Below are 26,972 nucleotides of genomic sequence, written 5' to 3'. Positions count from 1 at the left end.
AATAATAATAGTAGTAGTAGTAGTAGTAGTAGTAGTAGTAGTAGTAGTAGTAGTAGTAGTAGTAGTAGTAGTAGTCGTGATGATGATGATGATGATGATGATGATGATGATGATGATGATGATGATGATGATGATGATGATGATGATGATGATGATGATGATGATGATGATGATGATGATGATGATGATGATGATGATGATGATGATGATGATGATGATGATGATGATGATGATGATGATGATGATGATGATGATGATGATGATGATGATGATGATGATGATGATGATGATGATGATGATGATGATGATGATGATGATGATGATGATGATGATGATGATGATGATGATGATGATGATGATGATGATGATGATGATGATGATGATGATGATGATGATGATGATGATGATGATGATGATGATGATGATGATGATGATGATCATGATCATGATGATCATGATGATGATGATGATGATGATGATGATGATGATGATGATGATGATGATGATGATGATGATGATGATGATGATGATGATGATGATGATGATGATGATGATGATGATGATGATGATGATGATGATGATGATGATGATGATAATGATGATGATGATGATGATGATGATGATGATGATGATGATGATGATGATGATGATGATGATGATGATAAAAATAATAAATATATACCAGACTATGTAATGACCGAAATAATGTTCATGTTTAATTCAATATGGCAGATTGTATTCATACTATGTGTTAAGGGAAGGAACATATCTTTGTGGTACGAGTGCATGAGTATGTAAGAGTGCGTGGTTCAAGTACAGAGTGTCACAAGTGCAATGACTCTATATGTGAGTGTACGCACGTTTACAGTACCCTTGAGTAGATTTCAAAATGCTCCGCAGTAAAAAAAACTCCGAGTACAAGTCCGGTTAAATATTGTAGAATAAGAGTAACGGGACGGACTCACTATGTGTTTGGGGACGGAGTGATTATGGAATAAACTCTAAACATTATATTGGACGCCAGTTTATAAGACGTGTCTGGTATGGGGTGAGGGTGGGGTGCGGAGGCGCTAGCACTCGAGGGAGACAGGGGTAATTGGGGAAGTGGTGCTGTGTCATATTTTCGGAACGTCTTTAGAATGGGTACCGAGTAAATGAGTGGAGGAATTGCAGCTGAAGTAAAAAAAAACGGCAAACGGGCGTAAAAACATACGTATTAAGAGCGCTATGGAGGAGGAAAAGCGAGTTTTGAATTCTTATAGCCTAAACAGAAACCAATTGGACGTCTTTCACGAACCTTGAAAGTAAAAATCATTACCATGAAATGTAGGCAGGCTTATAATGTTGTGATGGATTTTTCTCTAGATATTAGTCAAATCAAAGACGGGAAAAAAATCCCAGTCCTTGATTCCTTTTTATTTCCTTTTGTTATTATTTTTGTTTTACAGCCAGAACAAGCAATTAATGGAGATATTACTTATTTAAGCGAACTCTCAGTCGAAGAAGAGGCCGTTAATGTCCGAGAAAGGTGAGCGCATATTCCCCGTAAGGATATATTACCGGAACGCTGTCGGATGTCGTTTCTTTATTACCAAACCATTTACATTTTAATTTTACATTTTTATGATGATGTTATCATTTTATGAATAGATTTACCAATTCGTTATGTCGAGCCTACGTGTCCGTCTTATATAAGTCTTATATATAAGTTGATCTTATCTCCCACGCAGACGACACAAACAAGGTGATAAAACAAAACTATAAACAAAACATATTATTCTTGAAATATCTGAACAATAAGTTGAATTTACAAAAATGTACCCCCTAATGCGTTCATGATTTCCAGGGATAGTCTGAAGTTCAAAGCTTAATAAAACATGATGGAAGAGTGTTAGCATCTTTAATCTTGACTAGCTAAGATATGAAACTTTATGGCAATTTGTGAGGCATCTGGCAACAGTGTACATGAATGATGTCATCACGGAACGCTTCTTTTTTTTCTTGACAAATGTTTAGATTTACCAATTCATAGACGAAAATAATATTTCTGTTATATAAAGTGTTGCATTTTGATGACATTCTAAATGCAGTGAATATTGACAGGTAAACAAGCATTTCCAAAGATATCTCAATTTGTGAGGCATCTGGCAACAGTGTGCATGAATGACGTCATCACGAAATGCTTCTTTTTTTCTTGACAATGTTTATATTTACCAGTTCATAGACGAAAATAATATTTCTGTTATATAAGTGTTGCATTTTGATGACATTCTAAATGCAGTGAATGTTGACAGCTAAACAAGCATGTCCAAATATATCTCAATTCAAGGATAAGTCAGCTAGAGTTTATAGAAGGAAAGTAAAGCTATTGAAGAAGATCTACAGTGGTGACATCACATACCACCCACTGTGATCCACTCCCTAGAAAAATGAAGGGTTTAGCCAGTATTAAATAGTCAAAATAGGTTGTATGCAATCACCCATGTCTTGAATTAGGGACAAACTATCGATATGGGTTTTCAGCCCCCCACCCCCACAAGAGGACAGAATATTACGAACAAATTCTAGTGTATAACACATAAATATTTAACATTTGAAAGTTCTTCAACATTGTTTCAAAGTTGCAACATTATAGCACAATTTTGAATGTAAGCACACTCTAATTACAAAAAATCTCAATGGGAATGAATCCCTGTCCTGTTCGACATAACATCTTAGCACCCCCCCCCACCCCACCTCACCCCCCATCTCTCCAGTACAATAATAGTGTTTACGCCTCGGATTGTGAAATCTACACGACAGCACCATTATATACCAAATTATTATAGTCTGCTTTTACCATGTACATATCTTTCAAACATCATCATATTTCATATATTTGATTACCCATTGTTAGAGGGTTGTTTAGCCCGCCAAAAGGCTCACCAAACACGGATGTTGAAATGAAAAGAAAGAGTGAGCCGTACATCCAATAACCTTGTTATTTTGTTTTTACTCACAGATGGGAAGAATTTAGAGGCCTTAGTTTCAAATCTATCTCTGCGTTTGCTGCACATGGTGCCATCATTCATTACTCGTAAGTCTAAATGCTGTTATAAAACAGTGGTTTCTCCTCACCACTTTATTATTAAGCCAGCAATATGCCTTCTAATTTATTGACTAGTTATAGACATGTAGTTTACGGTTGTGTTGTGAGTTTTCATGATATAATTAACTTTCATGTATATTTATATACTTGTAACTTACACGTATCGTCAGAACTGCAATATCGGATAGAAAAACATGATTTGAACTTTTTACCATTTTTCTTTTACCCTTCTTTTCTATCCCTCTCTAGATCGTCCAATGGCACTAACGTACCTATCACTAAGCAAGGAACATACATGCTGGATTCAGGAGGCCAATACTTGTAAGCTCCATAAACAATTACCGAAAAAATGATGTTTTCGCTAGTAAAATTTCGAAAAACCTATTCGTCCCCAATATATTCTTTAAGGTAACTTGTGTACTGTTCCGTGCGCTCTGTGCGTTGCGGTATATGGTTTGATTTTCGCGCTCAGTATATGTATTGATTGTAATGCTACCAATAATATGAATAGCTTCAGCCCATATTCGTATATGCAAATTAGACTATACCAAGATACATTTGTTATTCAAAAAGGATTTATTGCTATAGGGTTTTGGCTAAGTGCTGATGCTTATTTTGAGGCGAGAACTTTAACTTTCTGTATTTTGACATAATTTAGTGACTTTTAATTCATCAAATGTTGATTTACAATTCACCTAGTGGTTCGTGAAATTGATAATTCAATCACAAACACAATTTGGGTATGAGGGTGCGTGTCAAGTTGCTTTTGTTGCGTACAACGGAACTTGTGGATTTTACTCAAATGCTACAAGCCATTAATCAATCTGATTTTATTATGATCAAGTCACGTGGCAAAAGTCACCACCGATGCAATATAAATTGAGGCACTATGTAATTGCATAATTAGTATAGTGAATGCGAAACAACATCTCTAAAAACCTGCCAATGCTAAATAGAGGGCGCTCTAGCAAATTGTCATAGTTGCTGTTGGTTATTACAAAACCCCTGCACAGTAGAAACACTAAACATTTAGGAAACGATGACTTGACTACACTTGATTTTAGCTATGTAATTGTTGAAACAGTAACTATGATATAATTGAAACTTTAATGTATAATTTTTCTTATCAGAGATGGGACCACTGACATCACTCGTACAATGCACTATGGTACACCGACTGCTTTAGAAAAGGTTTGTAACCTCTCTCAGTTTCTCTCTGTCTCTCAGGGCTGAAGAGGGGTGGGGTGAGAGCAGAGTTCAAATAGGAAGGGCACAACTGCTTGGCTAATGTCCACCCTGGGGATTACCTGAAGAGGAGGGGTGTCCCCTCCTCTATGATAAATTCCCGAATCTCGATCATCTTTTGTACCCTACCCTTTTAAGAGTTTGATCGTACTTTTCACAGTTTTTTACTTTGATTTGACTAAAGTGAGAAGCGTTAATAATGGTGAAGATTTAGTAACGGATATCTAACTTCCTAGCAGTGATGAGTGGCATTAAATTTATAATGTTTTTATTGTTCTATCTGCCGTTAATCTATTTACACAGGAGGCGTACACTCGAATACTGATGGGTTCCATCGACCTCGTTAGAACAAACTTTAGAACTGGTGTTTATGGTGAGTGGCTTTATTTATGTGGTGTAGTCAGAGGGATCGAAGTAAGTTTGGGGTACCAGGGGCTTTTTGGCATTCTTCATTTTCCTTAAGTATATGATGAAATATGAATACACTATATTCATTATCCATTTCTCCCCGTCCCTCCACTTTATCATAGGCCTGGTTATGCAGCGCTCTGTTTCTTCCCCTGCCTCTCCCTCTGCCCCTGTCCCTAATTCCCCTGCCCCTCCCCCGTTAGTCTAGATACAGCACAATAAATACTCCGACAATGCAGTTAACTATAATAAAATACCAACAAATCGGTACCCATTCCTTCTTCAGCTGGCAGCAGGCTTGCTTTACAAAAAACTTGAAGTTGCAGATGTTAGCATAAAATATTCAAAACCGCCAATGTCTCTCGTTATTAACATGCCATTGGTTGTTTTAAACTTCGTTTATAGTTTGTATTTTGTCTCAGCGTTACTGTAAACACGTTACAGTACACATGTTTATATGACTTCTTTGATATTGGTACAATTTTCAAGCTAGGATGTAATTCTGGGACTGTATAACGTTCGAGTAAACATTCATTCTGAAAAGTTGAAAACAAAAAGAAAGAACTGACTAGAAAATTGTAAACGACTTTTAAAAGATGAAAAAAATATTGGCAACAGAACGACATACGGTCCAGTATCCCCGAGGTCACTGTGACGTCATCTAAAGGTCAATGGATTCGATTCCTTTGGCTAGCTATTAATAGCATTGCTCTTTCCAAATTTCAAAGGTAAAACAAAAAAAATTTCTTCATTTTACTTGTCAACAAACAATTTCAGGTGCTGATTTTTTTGTTATACAACTTAGGTCGTGAAATCGACGCCATTGCCAGAGAACCTTTATGGAGCAATGGTTTGGACTACAAACATGGTACTGGTCATGGCATCGGGTATTTCCTCAACATCCATGAGGGTAAGTTCAAGCAGGGAGTTGTTATGGAACAACTCCCTGGTTCAAGAAGCCTGGAACACGTGTGAACTATATCCTCTATCAAAATACAATGTGATTCGAGCCAGTTGGATACTTGTAGTTTATTTTCCGTTTTCTACAATACAGACTTTTTAACGTAAACATTCCGTCATGAATGAATTAATTTAGTTCTTTATTAACTTCTCATTTTACTAACTGCTTTGACATTTCACTCCGTACGAACGATCAGCGAATAAAGTGTTTCCTATTTTAGTCCTGCGATTGGTAATGGTTCAAGATTTGCCCATGCGTGCCCTTTATTTGATTTTATATTTGATATAACAGTTACAAGGGCATTACTGTACGGACCTACACTAGCCTAGCAGGGTCTTCTTTAAATGCGAATTGAAACTAACAACAGAATTAAGAAGCATTTCTAAAGTTGGTCTGTTTTTATTTTCAGTTAGCCAAGTTGGACGAAGATCCTGCTAACACCGAAACGTCAGCCTGTCTAAATTATTTACCTAGACCGGGCATTTATAAGATGAGCAGTTTTTAGTAACAGATTAAACTTATCCTATCTCATTTTTTTTTCTAGGACCGGGAAGAATTACATTAGGCTACAGGGCGCACGATGAACCTTTGGAAAAGGGAATGTTCTTCTCTGACGGTATGTCTGTGTTATTGCTATACATATTATATACAGCAACGAGAAGTGTACAGAGCGCCAGCAGATCATTAAGGGCGTTCAATGTATTCAATGCAACATCATAATATAAATAATATATACGCACTCTCTAGGTGTAATGAAATAATCCTGTTTTTGTTATCATCGCTTTTGGCTAAGATCATGTGTAGTATCTGTTCCCTGTCGAGGGGAATGGTGATGCACACCCGACGATGATCACACAGTCCCGATGCAAACGGACTGGGGCTGAGAGCGGATCAGTCGTTCGGTAGTTTGGTTTTCGTGCCCAGGTTATTTCCTGTGCGACTTTTTCTTGAAAAGTATCAGCCAAAGATGTCATCATGCTCCTAAAATATCACCAGCGAGTGTATTCAAATGACTCTGTTGAATATGGACATTTTGATAATCTGGAATCAAACATTGGCTGGGATTGCAGTGACATATTTCAAAGTTTGCTCTCTGACTGAATCGGTGACTTTTTTTTTACAATTGGTTTCTTCTCTTCCCAGAACCCGGTTACTACGAAGACGGATCTTTCGGTATCCGACTGGAAAATGACATGATCGTGGTAGATGCTGTCACAGATGTAAGTTTAGGTTCTGGGTTTGCTTTAAAGTGTATCTTTTATTTTTATATTTTACTTTGTAAGGAAGACCAAAAATATATAAGGTACACTTCATTAATTAAGACCACAGTAAGAGAGGTAAAGCTTTTCCTCACTGATTTGAATTATCGTTGCAGTTGGCCAAAAAAAAAAAACATAGCAAGGTGAAAATTCACCTTTAAACATTTTTAAGAAATGTTAAAGGCACTCTCTCAGCTAGGAAATTGCTAATCTTGTCTCAACGTATTTCCCGATTTAAAAATAAAAACAATGCTGCCCTCTTCTCACAGCGGCAACATATTCATTTCTATTCATACCCTATTTTTAAGTTCTTTTTTCTTGTTAACAGACACATCGTCAAATTGTTTCTAGTGAAGTACATTATTAAGGCTGGTAACCATTCTAAGCTTATAGTACCGTTCATATAAAGCTAAGGAAATTGTTGGGAGTACAAAAAAAGAAAAAAAAAAGAATCACTACACGCATAAACAAAGCTTTTATCTGTTTTATCATTATTTGTAGAGATGAAATTCAAAACATATTGTTGACAGCAAATAACAATATTCTTACTATATCAGCCCAAAACATTATTATTATTGCATGGATGAGTTTGACAGGCCGGGTTCAAGGTGTAAATATTGTTGTGCACATATTATGTCTTCTGTTGTGTGCCAAGATAAAATATGTCAATTCTTTTCAAATATTGAAATTTTAATTCAAGTCATATTTATAGTCATGTCCGTTGAAACTTAGTGAGTGTCTGTAAAAATGTAGGTTTTTGTCACACAATATATGTTATTTTGAAAGAACAATCAGCGCTGTACATCTTGTTCATATAGCTATTCTATGTTAATTCTGTTTACAGCATTCGTTTAGTACATATGAGTACATGACCTTTGAGATGATTTCGTTGGTGCCTTTTGACCCTAATCTCATCGACTTCACTATGCTGTCTCCTGCTCAGGTAACTAATTCATCATTTAAAATATATCAGACTTATGCCTACAACGCTGCATTCACAACACACTAAAGTCCGGGTCACATCTGCGCGATTCAACACGCGATTCAACTCGCAATACAATTGAAGGTTGAATCGCGTAGTTAGACACGGGTATCAACTTGTTGCGCAATAAAAGTTGCGCCGTCGATTTGCAATAGAGCAATGTTCAAATCAGCGCAACTTCTTAGAAGCAACTTTTCTGATTCGCGTGATTTTAGTTGCGAGTTGAATCGCGTGTTGAATCGCGCAGATGTGACCCGGGCTTTAAGCCCGGGTCACATCTGCGCGCGCGTCCTGTATACAGAGATATTTGAATGACCGTGACATTCTCAGTCCGTGAGAAAACATTGTTCGAATAAATATATAGTTACGCAACATGTACTTTTTTAATGAACTTTGGCGCCATCAAGCGATGCTACCGTGTGGCCTGCTTCATAGTTCCTTTGAAACAAGTATATGCCATATTAGTCAACAGTTAGTATACATAGGCCTACACTCGACATTTTCATTACGACTGTACCTACCGACCTTGGTGCAGTCTTTGTAAACCTTTGATTTATTTTCTCTTGATGAGCCACATGTGCCCCTCCCCCTCCCCCTTTTTCATGTTTTCTTTATTTTATTACAATGTTTATTTTCTAAAATTTTTCTATTGTTAATGTTAAATCAAAAATATTGAAGTTCTTAACATGGCCTAGTGATGGCATTAGTTTCAATGTCAACACTGTTAACATTCTACTTTGAAAATGTGAAAAGAAAAACAAAGAAACAGTAAAAGATTTTAGATCCTAGTGACACTATGACATCACTATGACATCACTATGACATCACTATGACATCACAGATTTACAAAATGACAGCTCCCATGCAGATATATGACTTTGAAACTCAAATATCTTCCAAATGGAGGGAGAGGTTTCTTATCTGTCTGAGGGAGCTGTTCTCTACAAATATCTCTGTCAGCTGACTTCGATGGTTGGGATCGTATCCCATAAAGAAAAATCAGCTCTAAATTATGATTGAGCAGTTCCGGACTGGATGAGTATTATTTTATATTGCTTTGTCGCCCTCAATCGGTTGAGGTTGGTAGCGTCTTTTATGCTTTGTGGTTAATAAAAGAGAGAGAGAAAACAAAAGACCAGATAAAATTTAATGAATTCGTTATTTTGTTGCTTTCGTAGCTCGAATGGTACAACGTTTACACAGAACGAGTCCGTAATGAGATCGGTCCGGCGTTATCGGATAGAGCCCGGAATTGGATGGAACGTAACACATATCCGATTGAATACACATTTACAGTTAACAGTGGTAGCACAGAACCACTGTCAGTACTATTGACATACGTATGCCTTATCATCTCTGCTCGTCTGTTCAAACTCTATTAAGTATGGCGAACGTTGGTCCACGTTTGGCCAATACTCTGAAAAAACAACTCTATATTACCATGGTTACGAAATTCATAATATGATAGCCTTCTTTACGGTGATTCTAAACTTATATCATTTTTTAGGGGGTATTTGCTGATGTTATCTTTCTCATGTTAACAACTTTTCAAACTGGAATAACTTATGTTCCAATTAGCAATGTTGTTGAGACTTTTTCCAACCATTTTGGTATTTTGACTGAGTTGGTTGGGGAAGGAGCAAGAGGGGGGGGGGGTATTTTCGTTTACTAACTACGAGTCTGGTTTCAGAGTAACTGAAACATTGCTGGTCACATATAGATTACATGTAACACAATTACATAATACATTCCATATTGTATAAACTATATACTCTCTCTAGACTATTACAAAGATGACCTTTGACCCAAGGTCACAGTTGGTTCTTAGAGTGTTTACACATACACTACTGATTATGAACTATATACATGGTCAACCCTGCCAGTTGGTTTCATCTCCGAATTCGATCTGCATCTGAACTACGTTTACACTGGTGATTTGATCTCGTAAACATTGTTAAACGTGAAGTTCAGTGTTAAATCTATTAAGTAACTTGTGAACAGGTCCTATAGGCCAGGGGTTATCAAATCATTTCATTCATGAGCTCGGAGAGATATATTAGTTGTAGCAAAGGGACAACGTTAACGAAAATCTTACTATACCTTGAATGGGTAATATGTAGGGTAGACCGGTAGGATATTCAAGCCTAAGCCCATATCTTATATCAGTACAAGAAGGTGGGCCGAAATTTCTCCTCGCCATGAATAAAATATTCTGCGGGTATGAGTTGTGGCCTTACTGTTGTCCTATAGGGTAATATATAGCATGCTCTTAGCATCTGAGTTGATGTTAATAAAGCCCTTCCATTTCGCTAAAAGAACTGTAACCCTTTCAACGAATAGCAGCTGCCTTACCTAGGAATGTTTTGATAATATCATGTCGCTATAGGAAACAACAGGGTATTTTTCTTAGCCAAGAAGGAAGGTATTTCAAAGGATCCTTCCTTGGGAATTTTTGTCTGTCCTTTGTTGTAATCGCGGATTCACCGTTAGTATTGTCACCTTTTTGCGGAGAAGTTTCTTCCTTGTTAATTACGCACATTAAACACACAACAACACAGGTAATTAGCGTGGTGTGTTATATTATGACAGTAAATAAGCCGATATTATTTTCAAGGTTAGCGGGACGGCTTATTCACACTTTGCTTCAAAGGCTACCGCAGTTACCTGGCAGGTTTATATAGTACCAAGTGTGCATTCAACCATTGGGTTCAAGTTGATACTAGTAGTTTAATGGTGAAAGATTAGCCTCCCAAAATGTGTGTATCATTGAGTGGACAGTACGAGCTCAGTAAACCCATGACTGTGGACATTGGTCCCAGTCTCTCGTGACTCAAAATTTAAATTTGAATTATTCATTGATCTTATGCTTAAGCTGGTAGCTTATGCATATTCATGTGCCAAATGTTTACTGCATCCTTTGATTTATAAAATTATTTCAACATATTGTCTTACTAAATGGCGGAATTTGTGATGAGAGCTTGTGGGTGAGGGCGGGGTGCGGGTTTGGTGGGGTGGGGGGGTTGGTGGGGTGGGAGGGCGTAGTGGAGTAGCGGCTGAGGTAGGGGGCATTGGTTTACATAACTCCTAACAAGATGTAGAATCTAGCAAAAAAGGAAATAGCAAATGAATAAGTGATATATTTTCTGATTTTTCAGTTTTCTCTTCATTCACTAGAAATTTGGCATCACAGGAAGGAAGGAGAATCTGTCTCCTCTTATCTTTTAATTTTGGTATCTTATATCATTTATCGTTCGTTGACATGCCGCAGTGTGGTTGTTAACCTACTATTATGTAATTATGCAAATATGCTACAAAATTCAGAAAATGGTCACACATGTCAGTATTATACTGCCACTTTACATCATTTTATTATTTGCCTTATATGGAATCCTTCTCCAAGCACATTTATTTTGGGTAAAATTTAGACATTTGTTTCACGCTGATATTTCGGATCTTGACTGACCACCTACGATTATATTTAGCTCTTCTATTTTAACAGGTCGTATTCTAATATACTGTACCAAATTTATTTTTCACTGTTGGTAAATATTTAGACTATTAACGCACTTATATAAAAGAATGCGTCGATTGATTTCTTTTTTGAAAAAAAAAGAAAAAAGAAGAATCAATCAATAAATTCGACGAAATTGAACATTATGTTAAAAATTGTGAATTTGTTCTTCTTGTCACCTATGTAAATCGAATTACTTTCGTATAACCCTCCACGTCCAGTCTGAGCATTCACATCTATTTTCCAGCGCAGGCGAGTTTATGCTCGCTGTAAAACTTAATTCACACAATACAATATGTGTGGATCTTAACTGAATTTCTGCCACCCCAACCCCCTACCCCCCCCCCTTCTTAATAAAATCATGGATCCCCCTCCGGTACGTCAAGTTTCATCAAATTAAAAAAGAAACAAAATCGCATATTTTAATACTTAAAATATTTAAAATGTCCCTTTTGTATTCACAGGAATAATTCTATTATGATCAAAAGTGTCTGAACGCCATTATTAGGCTACGTTATTTTTGCGGCTTGACGAAGTTATTTTCGTGATAATATGTAGCAGATCTGTCTTAACTTTTAGATATCTAGAGCTAGGCCTAGTGTTTGGAAGTTTTGGTAAACTTATACCGGAAGAAATTGTCGTGAAAAATGCAAAAGCAAAAAGCCCCCCCCCCCCCCAAAAAAAAGGTGTTTTTAACCTAACCCTTTTTTATTTTTATTGCTCTCAGTATTAGCTACGCGTACCATTAGAAATGTTATATATTGCCTGTTTTATTTTTAGGTTAAATCCTTGATGATGTGACGCCCACTCGTCCAATCTCTCCTTTTCCCTCCGAGTTTATAATCTTCCTCAAAGGCGTTTGAACACAAGCAGCCAAAAAATGCCTGTCACTTGGTTTTCTTATTGATATTGACAGTTGGCCAATATTTGTCTCCTCTCGAAAGGTGAGAGTTTCAAACATCAAACGGAAATCTTTCCCTCCCCGCCGTTTTGCAATTAATATCAACCCCGTAGACATTTTACTGTAACAAAATAACCTGTTAGATAGTGGCTGATTTACTCCTCTTCTTCTTTTTTTACACAATTAATGATCACGAAAAATTCCATTGAAAATTAGGTGAAAAAAGTACAACTAAACGTGAAACGTCGATCGATATTTTTAACCAAAAATCTGACATAGATATTCTTGACCCTCTTAGATTTGTCTATGTGACGTTTCATGCAATAAAACGTTTTGGTTTCTATGGGGTTCTAAATCTAAACTGCTTGGATGTCTTCCAACTATAGTATCGATTTCAATATGATGCAAATTTTGATATACTGAAGGAGCTTAAAAATGTAAGTCAAATTACACCCTTTGGCAAAACTGTAAATACCAGAAATCGTTTAGTGGTTCCGATACCCAAACATATTCATAGTGTGGTAAGCCATACATGTTAATATACATGAACTTGTGCACACTAATATGAAGAGGGATTATCTATTGACTAATTCTGTAACATGTAAAGGAGGGACCAGGAATCAATTGTCATGTTGACAAAGTATATTTAGTGACATTGTATAAAAACAGATACATGCATGAATATTAATGAGGTCAAATTTTATGTTCTCATAACGATGTACGGAATTTATAAACTGTACTTACATTGTATTATCCAAATACATATATGTTTAAAGCTAAATGGACATACTATTTCAGAGATATCTGATTAGGAATGTTATTTTACTGATTAATATGCGTGATATGCACACAAAAAACATGATACGGTTGACTGCATGAATGTAGTGTGACAACCCTAATATATCAAAGATGAAAAACCATGGAACATTTGGTTCTTGTCTTGTGTTTAAAAGCCATTTCTTGCAATTTGATGAATATTAATGGTATAATTCATTAATATTTATGAGATGGGAACCAAATGCGTCACAAACACACACAAATACAAACATACGCCAACTTGACTGCATAGGTTCCGATGGAGCATCGGAACCACAAAGTACTTTATGTTTGCAACATATATGTACAGGGAGAGAGAGAGGTGGAGGAGGGGCGGGGTTGAGGGAGAGGGAGGTATTCACCCTAGTTTACGTTTAAATCTTGATATTTCATGTCGACTTGTGCCTATCCATTTCTACGTCATTGTTATTAGCCACATGCACAAGACGTGTTGTGGTAAGTCCGTATTCGTATCATGGGGTTATTATGCAATAGTTCCATGCTTGGTACTCGCATTCTATAACACAGACATCTGTACTCGTACACCCCTCGATGGATTTGTACTCAAACTCTTGGTATGAGTACTAAGGGCATAATGAATACTAGTATATAACACGATTTGGTACTCCGGTAGTACTCGCGGTTATATAGCCTTGTAGATCACACTCGTGCACATGCTAAGAGGGACTCTATTTGTACTAACATTCTTACTGTTGTACTCGTGCTCCAAGTCTGACTCACACATAAACTGATACCCCTTAACCTATAAAGAAGATATTTACCATGACTATTTCCATCAATTGGCCACCGCTTCCAATAAGAGAGTTTAAATTTTTAAATCCAGCTCAGAGAAAAAATATGTCCTGCATATTTCTGCAATGTTATAGTTTATTGTTTGGTTAACGAATGTTTGAGTCTATTCCCTTTTCAAGTATTATTCCATTATTCCTGGTAATATCGTTGCTACAGTAATGTTACAACTGTAATTCGCTGTCCCTGCACCTGTTACCCTCTTTATCATATAGCAGATGTATCTAGCCACGCCTACATGCCTAATTTGCATGTAACAATAAGGGCTGAAGCCGAGGGCTCAGTGAGAGATTTGGGGTTCGTACAGGCCGGTCCAAATGGGAGTAAGTCCGGCTTTTGTGGTAAGATTATGCACGAACAAAACAAGTAAACTCAAACATACATACAGAAAAGTTCCTCCACTCGATCCGCCCCCCTCTCCGCCCCCGCTCCCCCTACATGTCGAGGTGATCATGTGACGTGTACAAGTGATAGCACGACAGCCTCGACTTGTACACGTATTGATCGAGTTTGGATATACTAAAATATTTAAGAAATGAAAAAAAAGCTAATAAAGTAGGATGCCTCCAGATCTTCTATTCCTTGGCTACGAACCTAATTATATCTGAGAATTGTAACATGTTTAAGTTCTCTTTCCACAAGTATAATTTGTACTATAGTTATCTTTGAAGTTTCAACATTTGCGGTTAAAAACAATCGAATGACAACGTGTTTACGCGCCGCTGAGCTGTTTGAATTATTGAGTGTTGTCTGAATTATGTTAGTTGTTCGGAAATCAACCAAGGAACAAGTCATCATTATTCGAATTGAATCAATTCTTATCAACTGGTGTCTAAGAAACCCATTAAAATACTGTATATACACCCACCCCACACCCCCTGCCCTCACCTATCCCCGCGTGAAGATGAGAACATGGTTCACAAATATAAATAACCAAAAAAGAAAGAAATATAACAACTTGTACTGAAAGATTTATATGTTATACATGGTAAAAGCTCCTCTCCTCTCCTCTCCTCTCCTCTCCTCTCCTCTCCTCTCCTCTCCTCTCCTCTCCTCTCCTCTCCTCTCCTCTCCTCTCCTCTCCTCTCCTCTCCTCTCCTCTCCTCTCCTCTCCTCTCCTCTCCTCTCCTCTCCTCTCCTCTCCTCTCCTCTCCTCTCCTCTCCTCTCCTCTCCTCTCCTCTCCTCTCCTCTCCTCTCCTCTCCTCTCCTCTCCTCTCCTCTCCTCTCCTCTCCTCTCCTCTCCTCTCCTCTCCTCTCCTCTCCTCTCCTCTCCTCTCCTCTCCTCTCCTCTCCTCTCCTCTCCTCTCCTCTCCTCTCCTCTCCTCTCCTCTCCTCTCCTCTCCTCTCCTCTCCTCTCCTCTCCTCTCCTCTCCTCTCCTCTCCTCTCCTCTCCTCTCCTCTCCTCTCCTCTCCTCTCCTCTCCTCTCCTTTCCTCCACATCCATCTTCCTCCCACTTCCATGATTTTTTCTGATTTGTTAAAGATTAGCAACGATAGTTAGTTAAAGATATCAATTCCTTGCTCGTTGTTTCAACCTTTTTACGACTCAGCAATGTATGTCATATAGTGAACCCTGTCTGGGTATGTTCACGGTAAGGAACATTTTCAGTATGTTTGGTTTCATTTTACACATTTTATTCCTAACATAAAAGATTGATAGACGTTTTTATAGAATTTTGATCAAACAACATTACTGCTATATGTATCATCCGCTGTCAAAATAGCCATGTTGTTTTAACATGTCATAGGGGTGTGTCAATTGTAGCGTGCAACCTTCTATTATGATGACAGATCATTTCAGCGATAGATGGGTTACATTGAGTGTTGCAATGAAAATGAATACTCTAACATGATATCATATAACAGTTAACATACCGTCAAATGATAACACAATTTACTAGCAAACATCACAACAAAACGGATATTTTAGGTTTAATGAAGATATTTGTCATTTTTTTTTTGACATCTAAGAATGTCATAAACGAGTCAAAGAAACGTGTGGCTGAGCACGAAGAGGGGGTTAGCGACACCAAATGATCTAGAAAATACCGAGGACAGACAATATATTATGTCGAAAGATTAGAGAAGAGAACCAACCAAGTATGTTTCTCGATGTAACTTAAGATACAATTAAGGTATGTTACATTTATAACATAATCGAGTCAACATGTTTTGTTGTGTTTTACAACACCATGCGAAGAACATGGTTAATCATATCATAACTACTTGTTGAAGTGCAGAGACGTACTTCCTGTTTTAGTATGGATGGGCTTCAATTATACCCCCCCCCCCTCTTTTACCCCTCCTTCACATCCTCTCCTAAATGTTAACGCCAGTGCCTTTCGACCATAAGGTCCCAGTTATAGAGTCACGCCAAGATTTATGTATGTCGTCCAGTTACAGAGTTGTTGACAACTGACAATTCATAATCATGGACGTTAAATATGAATCTAAGAGACTGACTTCGGTCAGCTTGCGGCTTTGATAAGACAAAGAGGTTTCTTCGCGAGTTCCTGCTTGCAGCCGGGAGGATCTAAAATACATACACACACGCATATTTTTAAAACTTACACAGATATTTCACGCAGTTGCACTTACTCGTTTATTCAAAATAACAGTTCTCTTCTAACGGGTTGTTTGATACCAACGGCACCCCCTCGTCAAATGGGAGGGGGAAATCGTGACCATTACTCTCTCATCTGTCGTAAGAATACACAGAGGCAGAGAGTTTCATTCCAAAGGTGAACAGGTGAGACAGTAGTCATGTGTAGTATTTGACCTGACAGGCGAGAGGGTAGTGACCCCTCCCCCACCCCCCACCCCCATTATGCTTCCCCGACTCCCTATACAATGCTGTCAATATATTAACAAGCTAGTGGAATACATTTTCTCAATAGGGATGATAGTAACGAACATACCTTACTAGACTAACTCTACAAATTAAGAGCGGTTGAATACAAACGACGGTAGCCTATAAGATTACCTCGCAAAGTTTACTTTTACATCAAACAATGACAAAGATATACTTGAATATTATCATTTTCCAGTCGAATTAGAGAAATCCATTCAGTTTGTTACATGTTTATGACAATGTATATTTATTTTTTAATAGGTTTATTAAAAGGTCTCAGATCCTAGTGGTGTTACGACATCACAGATTTACAAAATGGTAGCTTCCAGATACAATCTTTTAAATCTTTTGTTCTTCAGAAAGATCTATGTCAAAGAAAGTCAAGATGATAGCTTGGTTTGTTTCTCCTTTAATAACTTAATAAAACAGCAACGTAACGTTCGTCAAGACCCCATCTACGCAAATAAGGCACATCTGCTGTTAAGAGCTAATCAATTCTGTTTTATTGTTTTCATAAGCTATACCTTTATAGGCGTCACAGTGGAAATATTTTACCTGTGCTATCCGAGCCCGTATTATTAATATCAGCTATGTAAGGTAATAACATCAATTGTAAATGATAGGTAACCCCTACCAACTCTTCTAGATGCGTCAATTTAAAATTGACATCTTATCCCAGATCATCTAATACTTGAACCTATTTTTTTTATCAGCCCTGTAACCTTTCGTTAAGTTCAACGTTTGCATTAGACGAGGCGCGTTGTTGATATATTCAGTGTGTGCACGCAGTTCTATCGGCCAGCGTTTGTTACATGTTTTGCTACCTTGCTGTAGAATTTTTCCTTTTCAGTAGGGGGTGGGGGAGGGTGGTGTGGGAGGTGGGGTGGGGTAGAGTGTGTGTGACACATCTCCTATCTCATTTGCATTTTATAAAACACGCTTTTTCTTAAATCAATTTTGTTGTCTATAGTTAAAAGTTCATCTTTGTTGCAAATTAGTGTTATTTTATTATGATAACTCGTGTGAACATTCTCTTTGTTAAGTCGTGTGAACATTCTCTTTGTTAAGTCGTGTGAACATTCTCTTTGTTAAGTCGTGTGAAACACTGTATTTGTTAAGTCGTGTGAACACTGTATTTGTTAAGTCGTGTGAACACTGTATTTGTTAAGTCGTGTGAACATTCTATTTGTCAAGTCGTGTGAACATTCTATTTGTCAAGTCGTGTGAACATTCTATTTGCTAAGTCGTGTGAACATTCTCTTTGTTAAGTCGTGTGAACATTCTCTTCGTTAAGTCGTGTGAACATTCTCTTTGTTAAGTCGTGTGAACATTCTCTTTGTTAAGTCGTGTGAACACTGTATTTGTTAAGTCGTGTGAACATTGTATTTGTCAAGTCGTGTGAACATTCTATTTGTTAAGTCGTGTGAGCATTCTCTTTGTTTAGTCGTGAGAACATTCTCTTTGTTAAGTCGGTGAACATTCCCTTTGCTAATAGAGCTAAAATAACAGTGTAAAAGGGAAAAATAAAGAACGAAATAAAAATGCCAGGTGTGCCTTGGTAAAGACCATGAGCTTAAAGCAAGTGCAGCAGCATTTAATTAATTCAATAACTAGTATTTCCTTGAGACGTAACTGCCCGGTGGGTGATAGGTCAAAGAAAGGCTCTCGTACAGCCTGGTGATCACCTGTGTTTACAGCGTAATTCGTGGCTCACTCCAGGCTATGTTCAACGGTCATCGAAAAGGCTCAATGTGTACGTCATGACACCAGGAATAAATAGGCTGACTTGTAGGGGTAATGAATAGTGCAATCGCAATATGCAACTGCAGCAGTGTAACCAATAGGTGTGTTGGGGTGGACTATGTGTGTTGGGTGGGGTATGTGTATTGGGGTGGGGTATGTGTGTGGGGAGGGGTGGGGTATGTCTGTGGGGTGGGGTTGTGTGCTGGGGTGGACTATGTGTGTTCGGTCGGGTATGTGTGTTTGGGTGGGGTATGTGTGTTGCGTTGGGCTGTGTGAGTTGGGGTGGGTACGTGTGTTGGGGTGGGCTATGTGTGTTCGGTCGGGTATGTGTGTTTGGGTGGGGTATGTGTGTTGCGGTGGGCTGTGTGAGTTGGGGTGGATTACGTGTGTTGGGGTGGGCTATGTGTGTTGGGGTGGGGTATGTGTGTTCGGGTGGGGTATGTGTGTTGGGGTTGGCTATGTGTGTTGGGGTGGGGTATGTGTGTTAGGGTGTGGAGTAGGGGGTAGGTGTATCATAACTGTGTACACTCATTTCTCTTCCTTCGAATTCCTAGAATGATTCCCGATTTTGTCAATATAAATGTGGGGAACTGGGAGAGTAAGGTTGGGTTACGGATAGGGGAAGAGGGGAAGGGTAGGGGTGGTGTGAGTGCAGCATGTGGTTACGAAATAAGGTGACAGAAATATATCTGTGAGATAAAGGACGTCCTTATGACGGTATAACAAATACGAGGTTACCAAAGATGAACACAATTGTGTGTGTTTGTTGGGAGGGGGGGGGGGGGGTGTGCGTGTGTGTACTTTTGAATTCTGACTAAGGTATTGAACGAAAGAATCACCTCAGAAGAATAATGTTGTTAAAGTTACCGTTCATGGATTCGAACAATGAATTAAAAAAACCCATTAAGGTCATCAGTCAGTGAATGATGTAAAACACCCATTTGAAGATCTGTGAATCTGGGGTGTGATTGGGTCGGGCAATAACAGATTAAGTCCTCTCTCGAATATAATATAGCTGTTTCAACCCTCCCGCCCCCCCCCCTTCCCACCACTCTTAAACCCCTACTCATGAGATCAGCTCACTTGACACTGGAAGACTAGCTTTATCCAGGTGTGCTTCCCATGCTTTTATTAAACTAATAGGAGCTAAAGCCTTGCGTCCGGTACAAGTTGTTTTCATTATTCTATGACGTCAATACATAACTAGTAAGAGAGGATTCTCCACAAAACAAAAATTAAAGTAAACAGGAACGAATTCAAAAACAAAAGCAAAACGAAATTCGAAAAACACCTGTACAATTACTAAACTTTGTTCTCCTTAGTTATAAAGGGATATTTGAAACTGTAATCAAAGAAGGGAAATTATGCAGAATTGTTTAAGCTCACAATTTCCGCAAGCAGTTGTTGTCGGTGTTATCCGAAAGGCCTTGCTCCTCATCCATTGGGGGGGGGGGGGGTGTACAGTAACTAGTATATTGATCCATACCGCCCCTGTAATAACAGGTCAACTGTACTTCCGTGTCCTTTATGTTACCGGTTATTTATTGTTTTAGATTAAACCAATTCGACACGAGAACCAGATGAAAAATAGAAAAGACAAAAGAATGAAATTATGTACCTTCAAATTATTCCCATACCTTTGTATGACCTCTAGGGAATACATATAAAACGCTTGAAGAAAATAATACGCACACACGCTATACAGTGTTTTTTGATTTGTGAAATTATGTTATAGATATAATTCGTCTACTGAAACTTTAACGCCATCTCAATCACGGTTCAAATTTAGTTTCATGTGGGCGGATTTTAGCTTATAGTCTCATTATGCTTCATGAAAGTATGATGCCTATCAACATGTTATGCCTCAGCGAGAGTATGAATTTAACAGTAATGCTGGGTGGGAGGATGCCTTTAATATGTTATACTCGGCGAAAGTATACATTCAACATGTTATATATGGTGGGAGGATGCCTTAACCTGATATGCTGGGTGGGAGGATGCCCCTATCTTGTTATGGTGGTGGGGAGGATGCCTTTAACATGTTATGATGGGTGGGAGGATGCATTTAACTAACCTGTTATCCTGGGTGGGAGGATGCCTCTTCCCTGTTATGAAGGGTTGGGAGGATGCCTCTAACATGTTATACATGGTGGAAGGATGCCTCTAACCTGTTATGCTGAGTGGGAGGATGCCTTTAACCTGTTATGCTGGGTGTGAGGATGCCTTTAACCTGTTATGCTGGGTGTGAGGATGCCTTTAACCTGTTATGCTGGGTGTGAGGATGCCTTTAACCTGTTATGCTGGGTGTGAGGATGCCTTTAACCTGTTATGCTGGGTGTGAGGATGCCTTTAACCTGTTATGCTGGGTGTGAGGATGCCTTTAACCTGTTATGCTGGGTGTGAGGATGCCTTTAACCTGTTATGCTGGGTGTGAGGATGCCTTTAACCTGTTATGCTGGGTGTGAGGATGCCTTTAACTTGTTATGCTGGGTGTGAGGATGCCTGTTATGCTGGGTGGTAGTATACGTTTATCGCGTCATCTTCGGTGCCAATATATGCCTTTAACAATTTACACTTGTGGAGGATAACTTTAACATGCTTGACGAAAGCATGCCTGTAACATGATATGCTTGGTGGAATATTACGCTTGACGAATGTATAATTTTCACATATTTTATTTGGTCGGAGTATGGTTTCACAAATTTTGATTGGTGAAAGTATAGCTTTCATATATGTTGATTGGTTCCCGGGAGTATGCCTTTAATATGATATGCTTGGTGGAGTATAACTTTAACATGTTGTATTCGACGAAAATGTGCCTTTCAAATATTTTGATTGGTGGGAATATGCCTTTAATTTATGCTTGGTGGAGTATAACTTTAACATATTGTACTTGAGGAAATTATGCCTTTCAACTTCAATATTTTTATGGGTGACAGTATGTCTTTACCATATATGGAAAGAGCAAAATGTAAATGATAATCCATTGTTTTTACAAATTATAATAACGTGTACCAAAACATTGTTCTGTTATCTCCACATCAACAACATAGAACCCAAAGAAATGTCATGCAACACCATTTGTCGTTGGCAAATTTGTAAAGCATTGTGAACATGCTAATTTCAGTCTATATATAGCATCTTGCATTTTCCTATATGTTTGTGTTGTTTTTGTGTTGTTTCCTATGTTTGGGTTGGGTTGCATCTGAGCAGGCTAATCTATAGACTAAGAAGTCCAGCCACTTTCAATGGATGGACCGCTGATTCTTGAAGGGCAAGTTTTCAACACCAACAACAAAACACTCATTTACGATGCATGATCGTCGACAGAACTCAAGTATGTTTCCAAGCATCCCCCCATATTCATTGATGACGTCACGCGCGGTGGGACGAGGTATCCCATAAGCGTCATACGAAAACCACGGGCGGTTCCATCACATTGTCAGCTGGCCTCAGAACAAAGGCAGATATACATGGCAGCGTATAGGCTACTGAGATCCAAACTATATAGCAATACCAAACATTTCTCTTGACAAAGTAGGCCGCCTCATTTTTCAAGTTATCAATTGCATTTTAATAACCATGCGTGTCACAGATCGACGACTTAACCTTAAACTAGAATATCCCGATCATTAGGGGCAACCCAGGGTACCTGCCTTCACCTGGTTCACATTACAGGTTCTATTTTGGATTGTTCTAATTTTACTCCCCCACAATTTACTGTATTACATACGACCCGGTTAAGGACATCACAAGCCCTGTATACTGATTATTTTGATAAAGTAACTCACTAAAAGGGTATTTATCGAAGGGTGAAACCGTGTCGCCCTCCTATGGATAGAGGCAAGAATCAGAAACTTAACAATGGGGTTTAAGGACTGCTGCTGTTTCATATCAATTTATGAATTGAGTAATGCGACCTATTTGAGTGTAAAGTCTCATGACATTATTGTATTGGAATAAGGCTCATTGTTGATACTCATGTTGAACACATGCGGCTTGCAACTAATATAGTGTGTTATCAGTTCACATGCTTTCATGAATGGCGAATCAATCGCAAGCTATTGTTACCAGGTTATAGCTGAATGTGACCAGGGAGTTGTTCCATAACTACTCCCTGATGTGACAGAGACTCTTGTCAGCTTGTGTGGTGAACAACTAAGTTCACCATACAGCAGCTTAGACAAATATTTATTCCGTTTGGGATATTCACAGTTTCAGTGTTATATCACACATATTAAGCCTGGCAGACTTAATCAAGTCTATGCATAATGACATCATCTAGCCACGTACCCGTAATGCGGATTGACTGTTTATACCTGTTAGATCAATTCTTTCATTTTTGGAAGAAATCCTACTTTTGAGGGGCCACTCTCGGATCAGTCAAGATATTTATCATTTTTTTAAATAATTGTCTGCCGCAGACTTCTACTAGCAGGTGTAGAAGGTACTCCGTAGTATACACGTGAGAAAGACGGACTGACGGGTCTTTGACGGGATCAATCGGATACAATAAACGCGATCTAAATTGAGTTATTTTATATTCCCAGCAGTTGATTTTCAACAGCATATAGTTATAGTCTCGCTAACAAAAGTACCTTTGAACTGACATTTCATTGGTGTAATGTTCTATTAATGTCACAAAATATTGTTAAAGTCTTAGGAAAGGATCTTATTACTGCACTATCGGCCGGCAACAAGCGTTAACATTTAGCATATAGACCTAAACACACTTCCAAGTAATAGATATATCTAGCCTAGCCTATATACTTCGTTTGTTTGTTTCATTAATTTCTGCCATCAATATAACAATCGACCGGGGCTGGTCGAAGCTGTTTAATTCTTCATGATTTAAGTGTGGGGTATAACTATATCAACTGATTCAAAAGGAAAATGACAAAAAATGTTTCAAATTCAATAATACATTCCCTGCTCTGTGAGTCGGCTTTTGGGAGCCTTACTGAAACGTAGAAAACCCAATCCTCTTCGTTTCTGAATTTGGTGTGGTGATACAGGGTTCACAAGAGGGAATGACGGTACATATCTACAGTGTAGCCTACATAATTATGACCGTTGAAATAACTTCCTAGTTCTCGGTTCTTGTTCAACAAATCAATGTTCCTATCCAGTGTTTTTTTTTCAACCTCAAAATTCTACCAAAAACATATAACCTTTGTACGTTATCATTTATATCAAAGATATACGTTAAAATGTTTAAACACATTTTTAGAACATATAAATCTTAGCCAATAAAAACTGGTTATTTCACCCCCGTGTATTATTTGGGTCTATTTCTTGGGTTACCAATTGTGGCAGTGTTTTTCCCCTTTTTCTCACGTCCTAGAGTACCAGACAAACAATGCTGTCAAGACTAAGATCCTTGTCTCAGTATCTCGTCGTATATGCAGACGACACGGTGGTAAGGGGGTCCATTAACTCATTAGTAAACTTTGAAGAGAGACCGCGGAAGGTTTGAAATAGCAGTCGTTTCTAATTCATGGTAAGACGTTTCACGAGCACCTCGCCGTCTTGTCAATAACCGCATTTTCCAAAGTGTGTCACTGTTAAAATCTATTGATCCCCTGTCAAGTCCGAGAAGAAAAATGCCGATCCTTGACAAGCTAAATGCCGAATAGATTTACAAAAACCAACAAGTTAATGGGCTGTTTCGTAGAACACTACTTGTCAACACCGCGGGGTTTCCTTGTGTATCGGCATATCATCACAACCGGGATTATTGCGATGGGTCGAAAAATATAAGGTATACGGATGTCCATATTGACCATTTACGTTTTCATAATTTAAATAAGGAAAGAAAAAAAGGAAAGCAAAAAAGACTGAAAAGCTAATGCACTTTTAGAAACATTCCATAAATTTTTGATAATCATACACAATTATTTATATTATCTAAGTGATTTCGTTTGTTTATTTGTTTTGGTTGCCGTCGTTGTTGTTATTGTTCGTGTGCAGTGGAATATTACTGATGACACGGATAGTATAGGCTAACAGTCTTTCTTGGACCATGTTTATACCTAAATTCTCACAATGACGTTTATTGTTTTCATCATCGAGCCAATTGTAGCGGTAAACAAGCGCGGATCCAGGGGTGGGACTCATAAGCCCCACCTATACAACCAACCAACCCCCCTCCCTCCCGCCGCCCAGCGCTTTTCAACCCAGTCAAAAAGGTACCGTCAAATTTGTTATTAGAACATCAGTGCGTGTAAGCCTATAATTTTAGACCTAATTTAAAGCGAATTCCAGTGAATTGACTCTCCACCTTTCAAACCCACTTCTTCGACCTTTCAAACCCACTTCTTCGACCTTCAGTCATAATCTTGTCCCTCTGGATAAGCTATCCATATTACAAGTACAACCGGACGGGAGGTGTGGGTTGGGTGGGCTATCAAAGATAAACTTCCAGATTCTATATACCTTACAAAACTGTTTAATATTTATGACATGATATGATATTTCAACCAAAAGACAACGACAGAATTATTCGTTTCAATTTTTTTTTGATTTTTTTTTTTTTACATAAGTTGATTGTTATCTGCAAAAAATATTATGCCAAAAGGAAGGTTCGACAGCATAATGAGTTTTTCGGAATGGTTTTGTTGTGGACTTGGCCATAAATCACGTGGTTCGGAAGGGCGAAAAGCCTAATTATGCCTTTAGGCTCTAGAACTCCACAGGTGAATTTACAATGAGTATATGACACAAGTAACCACACCGATTTAGTTCCCATACATAGTTATAACGTGATTTAAAGGAACCGCCATTTGGTTCAGCAAACATGATATTTGTTCCTTTTCATAATCTCATTAAAATACAGTTAATTATTAAAGGTTTACTCAAGATTCATTTCCAAGAAACAACAAAATGTGCCTTTTAACTTAGTTTTATTGCATGCGGTTATTGTGTAAAAAAAAAGTTTGTTTTTTGAAAGCACAGTAGATTTTCACAGTAGAGTCCGTATGCTTGCAAACACTAAAAACAAGGAATCAATATTAATGTTTTGTATTCACGTTCGTTGTTGGTGGCGCGGAAGTTGGGGGAGGTGGGCGGGGGGGTGGAGGTTGTACGTTGGGTGAGGGGTTGGGTTAGGGTGAAGCATGTTGTGGGGACAAGGGAAGTAATTAGTTCAATTACAAGGTCACCATTTTGAGTACTGTAGTTCTTTATGTTCTGAAAACAACAAAAATGTCTTCGAGAACTGAAAATATTATGAAAACAGTAGACAAAATTTGCAAACGGCTCCATAGGTTTTATAAATTTGCCTTTCCACTTTTTGACTTATTTTTGTTACCCGACTTCACCTTTAAAGGGCCAAGCCCCATTCAGTTTTTCACGAAGCGTGGGAGAGAAACATAGTAACAGTTCCTTACACTTCTCCGTCAAATCGGAAGTGCACCGGCTTTGTTGGACAGATTTGTTGAGTCGTTTGAAGTGGTAGCTACCGAAGCCTCTTGAGCACGACCCATGGTTCTTGTCAAGCATTCCTCTGATCTTCGCCGACGATTTTCCGAGCTACCAGCGGCGGCTCGGCTCCCCCACGGACCATTAGAGCCGATGCGAGGCGGGGTCGCTACGTACGAAGCTCCCGTGAACGTAACACGTTTTAAAGAGCCGGTACGCGAAAGTCGACGAAGGTTCACTCCGAAAGTTTGACATTATAGGTGCAAATAGTTGAATTTATTTTTGATTTTAGTCCACTGCATAGCTTTATTTTGTAATATACGGGTAACGTTAGTACATACCGCTAACCATGCATGTTTGTTTTGTGTATAGTAAAGCCTACATTTGCATCACACCTAACGTAATTTAAAACATTTCTGTATCAAACTGTACATTGTTTCGATAATTCTTGTTAGCTATGTAAGTCTCCTTTCCACTACATATTCTCATTACGACATAATAATTTGTTCCCATGATCCTCCTCTCTGCAATGAAAATAACTAGCAGTAACGACAACACCACATCAACACTACCTTCATGACACCAGCTCTTACACCACCAACACACCAAATTTACAGTACAGAGCAGAGAAAAGAAATCGCGTTGTCGGGAAGCGAGTGGGGTGGATTAGGATGGTGTTAAGGACTTCGAGTAGCTAACTCTATTTATTACGTAATCGGTAGTCACTGCTAACCCAATATGAATGCGCTCTTCCAAATCGTGACTCCTGACGTTGAACAGACATCATATTCCGCGACCCTCATCCCTAACCCTACCCTGCCCCTACCCCCTGACCTCTAACCCTTATCCCGAACCAAAACCCCAATCCCAACCCTACCCTGACCACAACCACTACGCGACCCAATACCTCTCCTAACCTTCTAACCACCACGACACAGACACACAAACACACACCCATTTACGCAAAAACTACTGAT

At 38.5% G+C, this 26,972-nt stretch overlaps 1 protein-coding gene across 2 annotated transcripts in view; it reads left to right on the top strand.

Annotated features, from left to right (window-relative positions):
* The window catches only part of LOC139963121 (xaa-Pro aminopeptidase 1-like), a 65,149-nt gene extending 55,588 nt beyond the window's left edge, over positions 1–9,561 (top strand). The window contains exons 13-22 of one of the 2 annotated variants that reach the window (XM_071963655.1): positions 1,449–1,528; positions 3,002–3,076; positions 3,338–3,409; positions 4,219–4,279; positions 4,637–4,706; positions 5,547–5,651; positions 6,247–6,318; positions 6,846–6,922; positions 7,806–7,904; positions 9,122–9,561. In XM_071963655.1, coding sequence (XP_071819756.1) covers positions 1,449–1,528; positions 3,002–3,076; positions 3,338–3,409; positions 4,219–4,279; positions 4,637–4,706; positions 5,547–5,651; positions 6,247–6,318; positions 6,846–6,922; positions 7,806–7,904; positions 9,122–9,325 — 915 coding nt within the window. In that variant the 3' untranslated portion in view covers positions 9,326–9,561. The remainder of the gene's footprint in view (positions 1–1,448; positions 1,529–3,001; positions 3,077–3,337; positions 3,410–4,218; positions 4,280–4,636; positions 4,707–5,546; positions 5,652–6,246; positions 6,319–6,845; positions 6,923–7,805; positions 7,905–9,121) is intronic. The other variant, XM_071963659.1, reaches the window with a different exon arrangement.
* Positions 9,562–26,972: the final 17,411 nt, after the last annotated feature.

Source organism: Apostichopus japonicus, chromosome 21 (assembly GCF_037975245.1).
Source record: "Apostichopus japonicus isolate 1M-3 chromosome 21, ASM3797524v1, whole genome shotgun sequence".
In the NCBI taxonomy this organism is placed as follows: domain Eukaryota; kingdom Metazoa; phylum Echinodermata; class Holothuroidea; order Aspidochirotida; family Stichopodidae; genus Apostichopus; species Apostichopus japonicus.
Note: the sequence above shows the minus strand (reverse complement) of the source record. Positions and strands in the feature narration are given on the sequence as shown.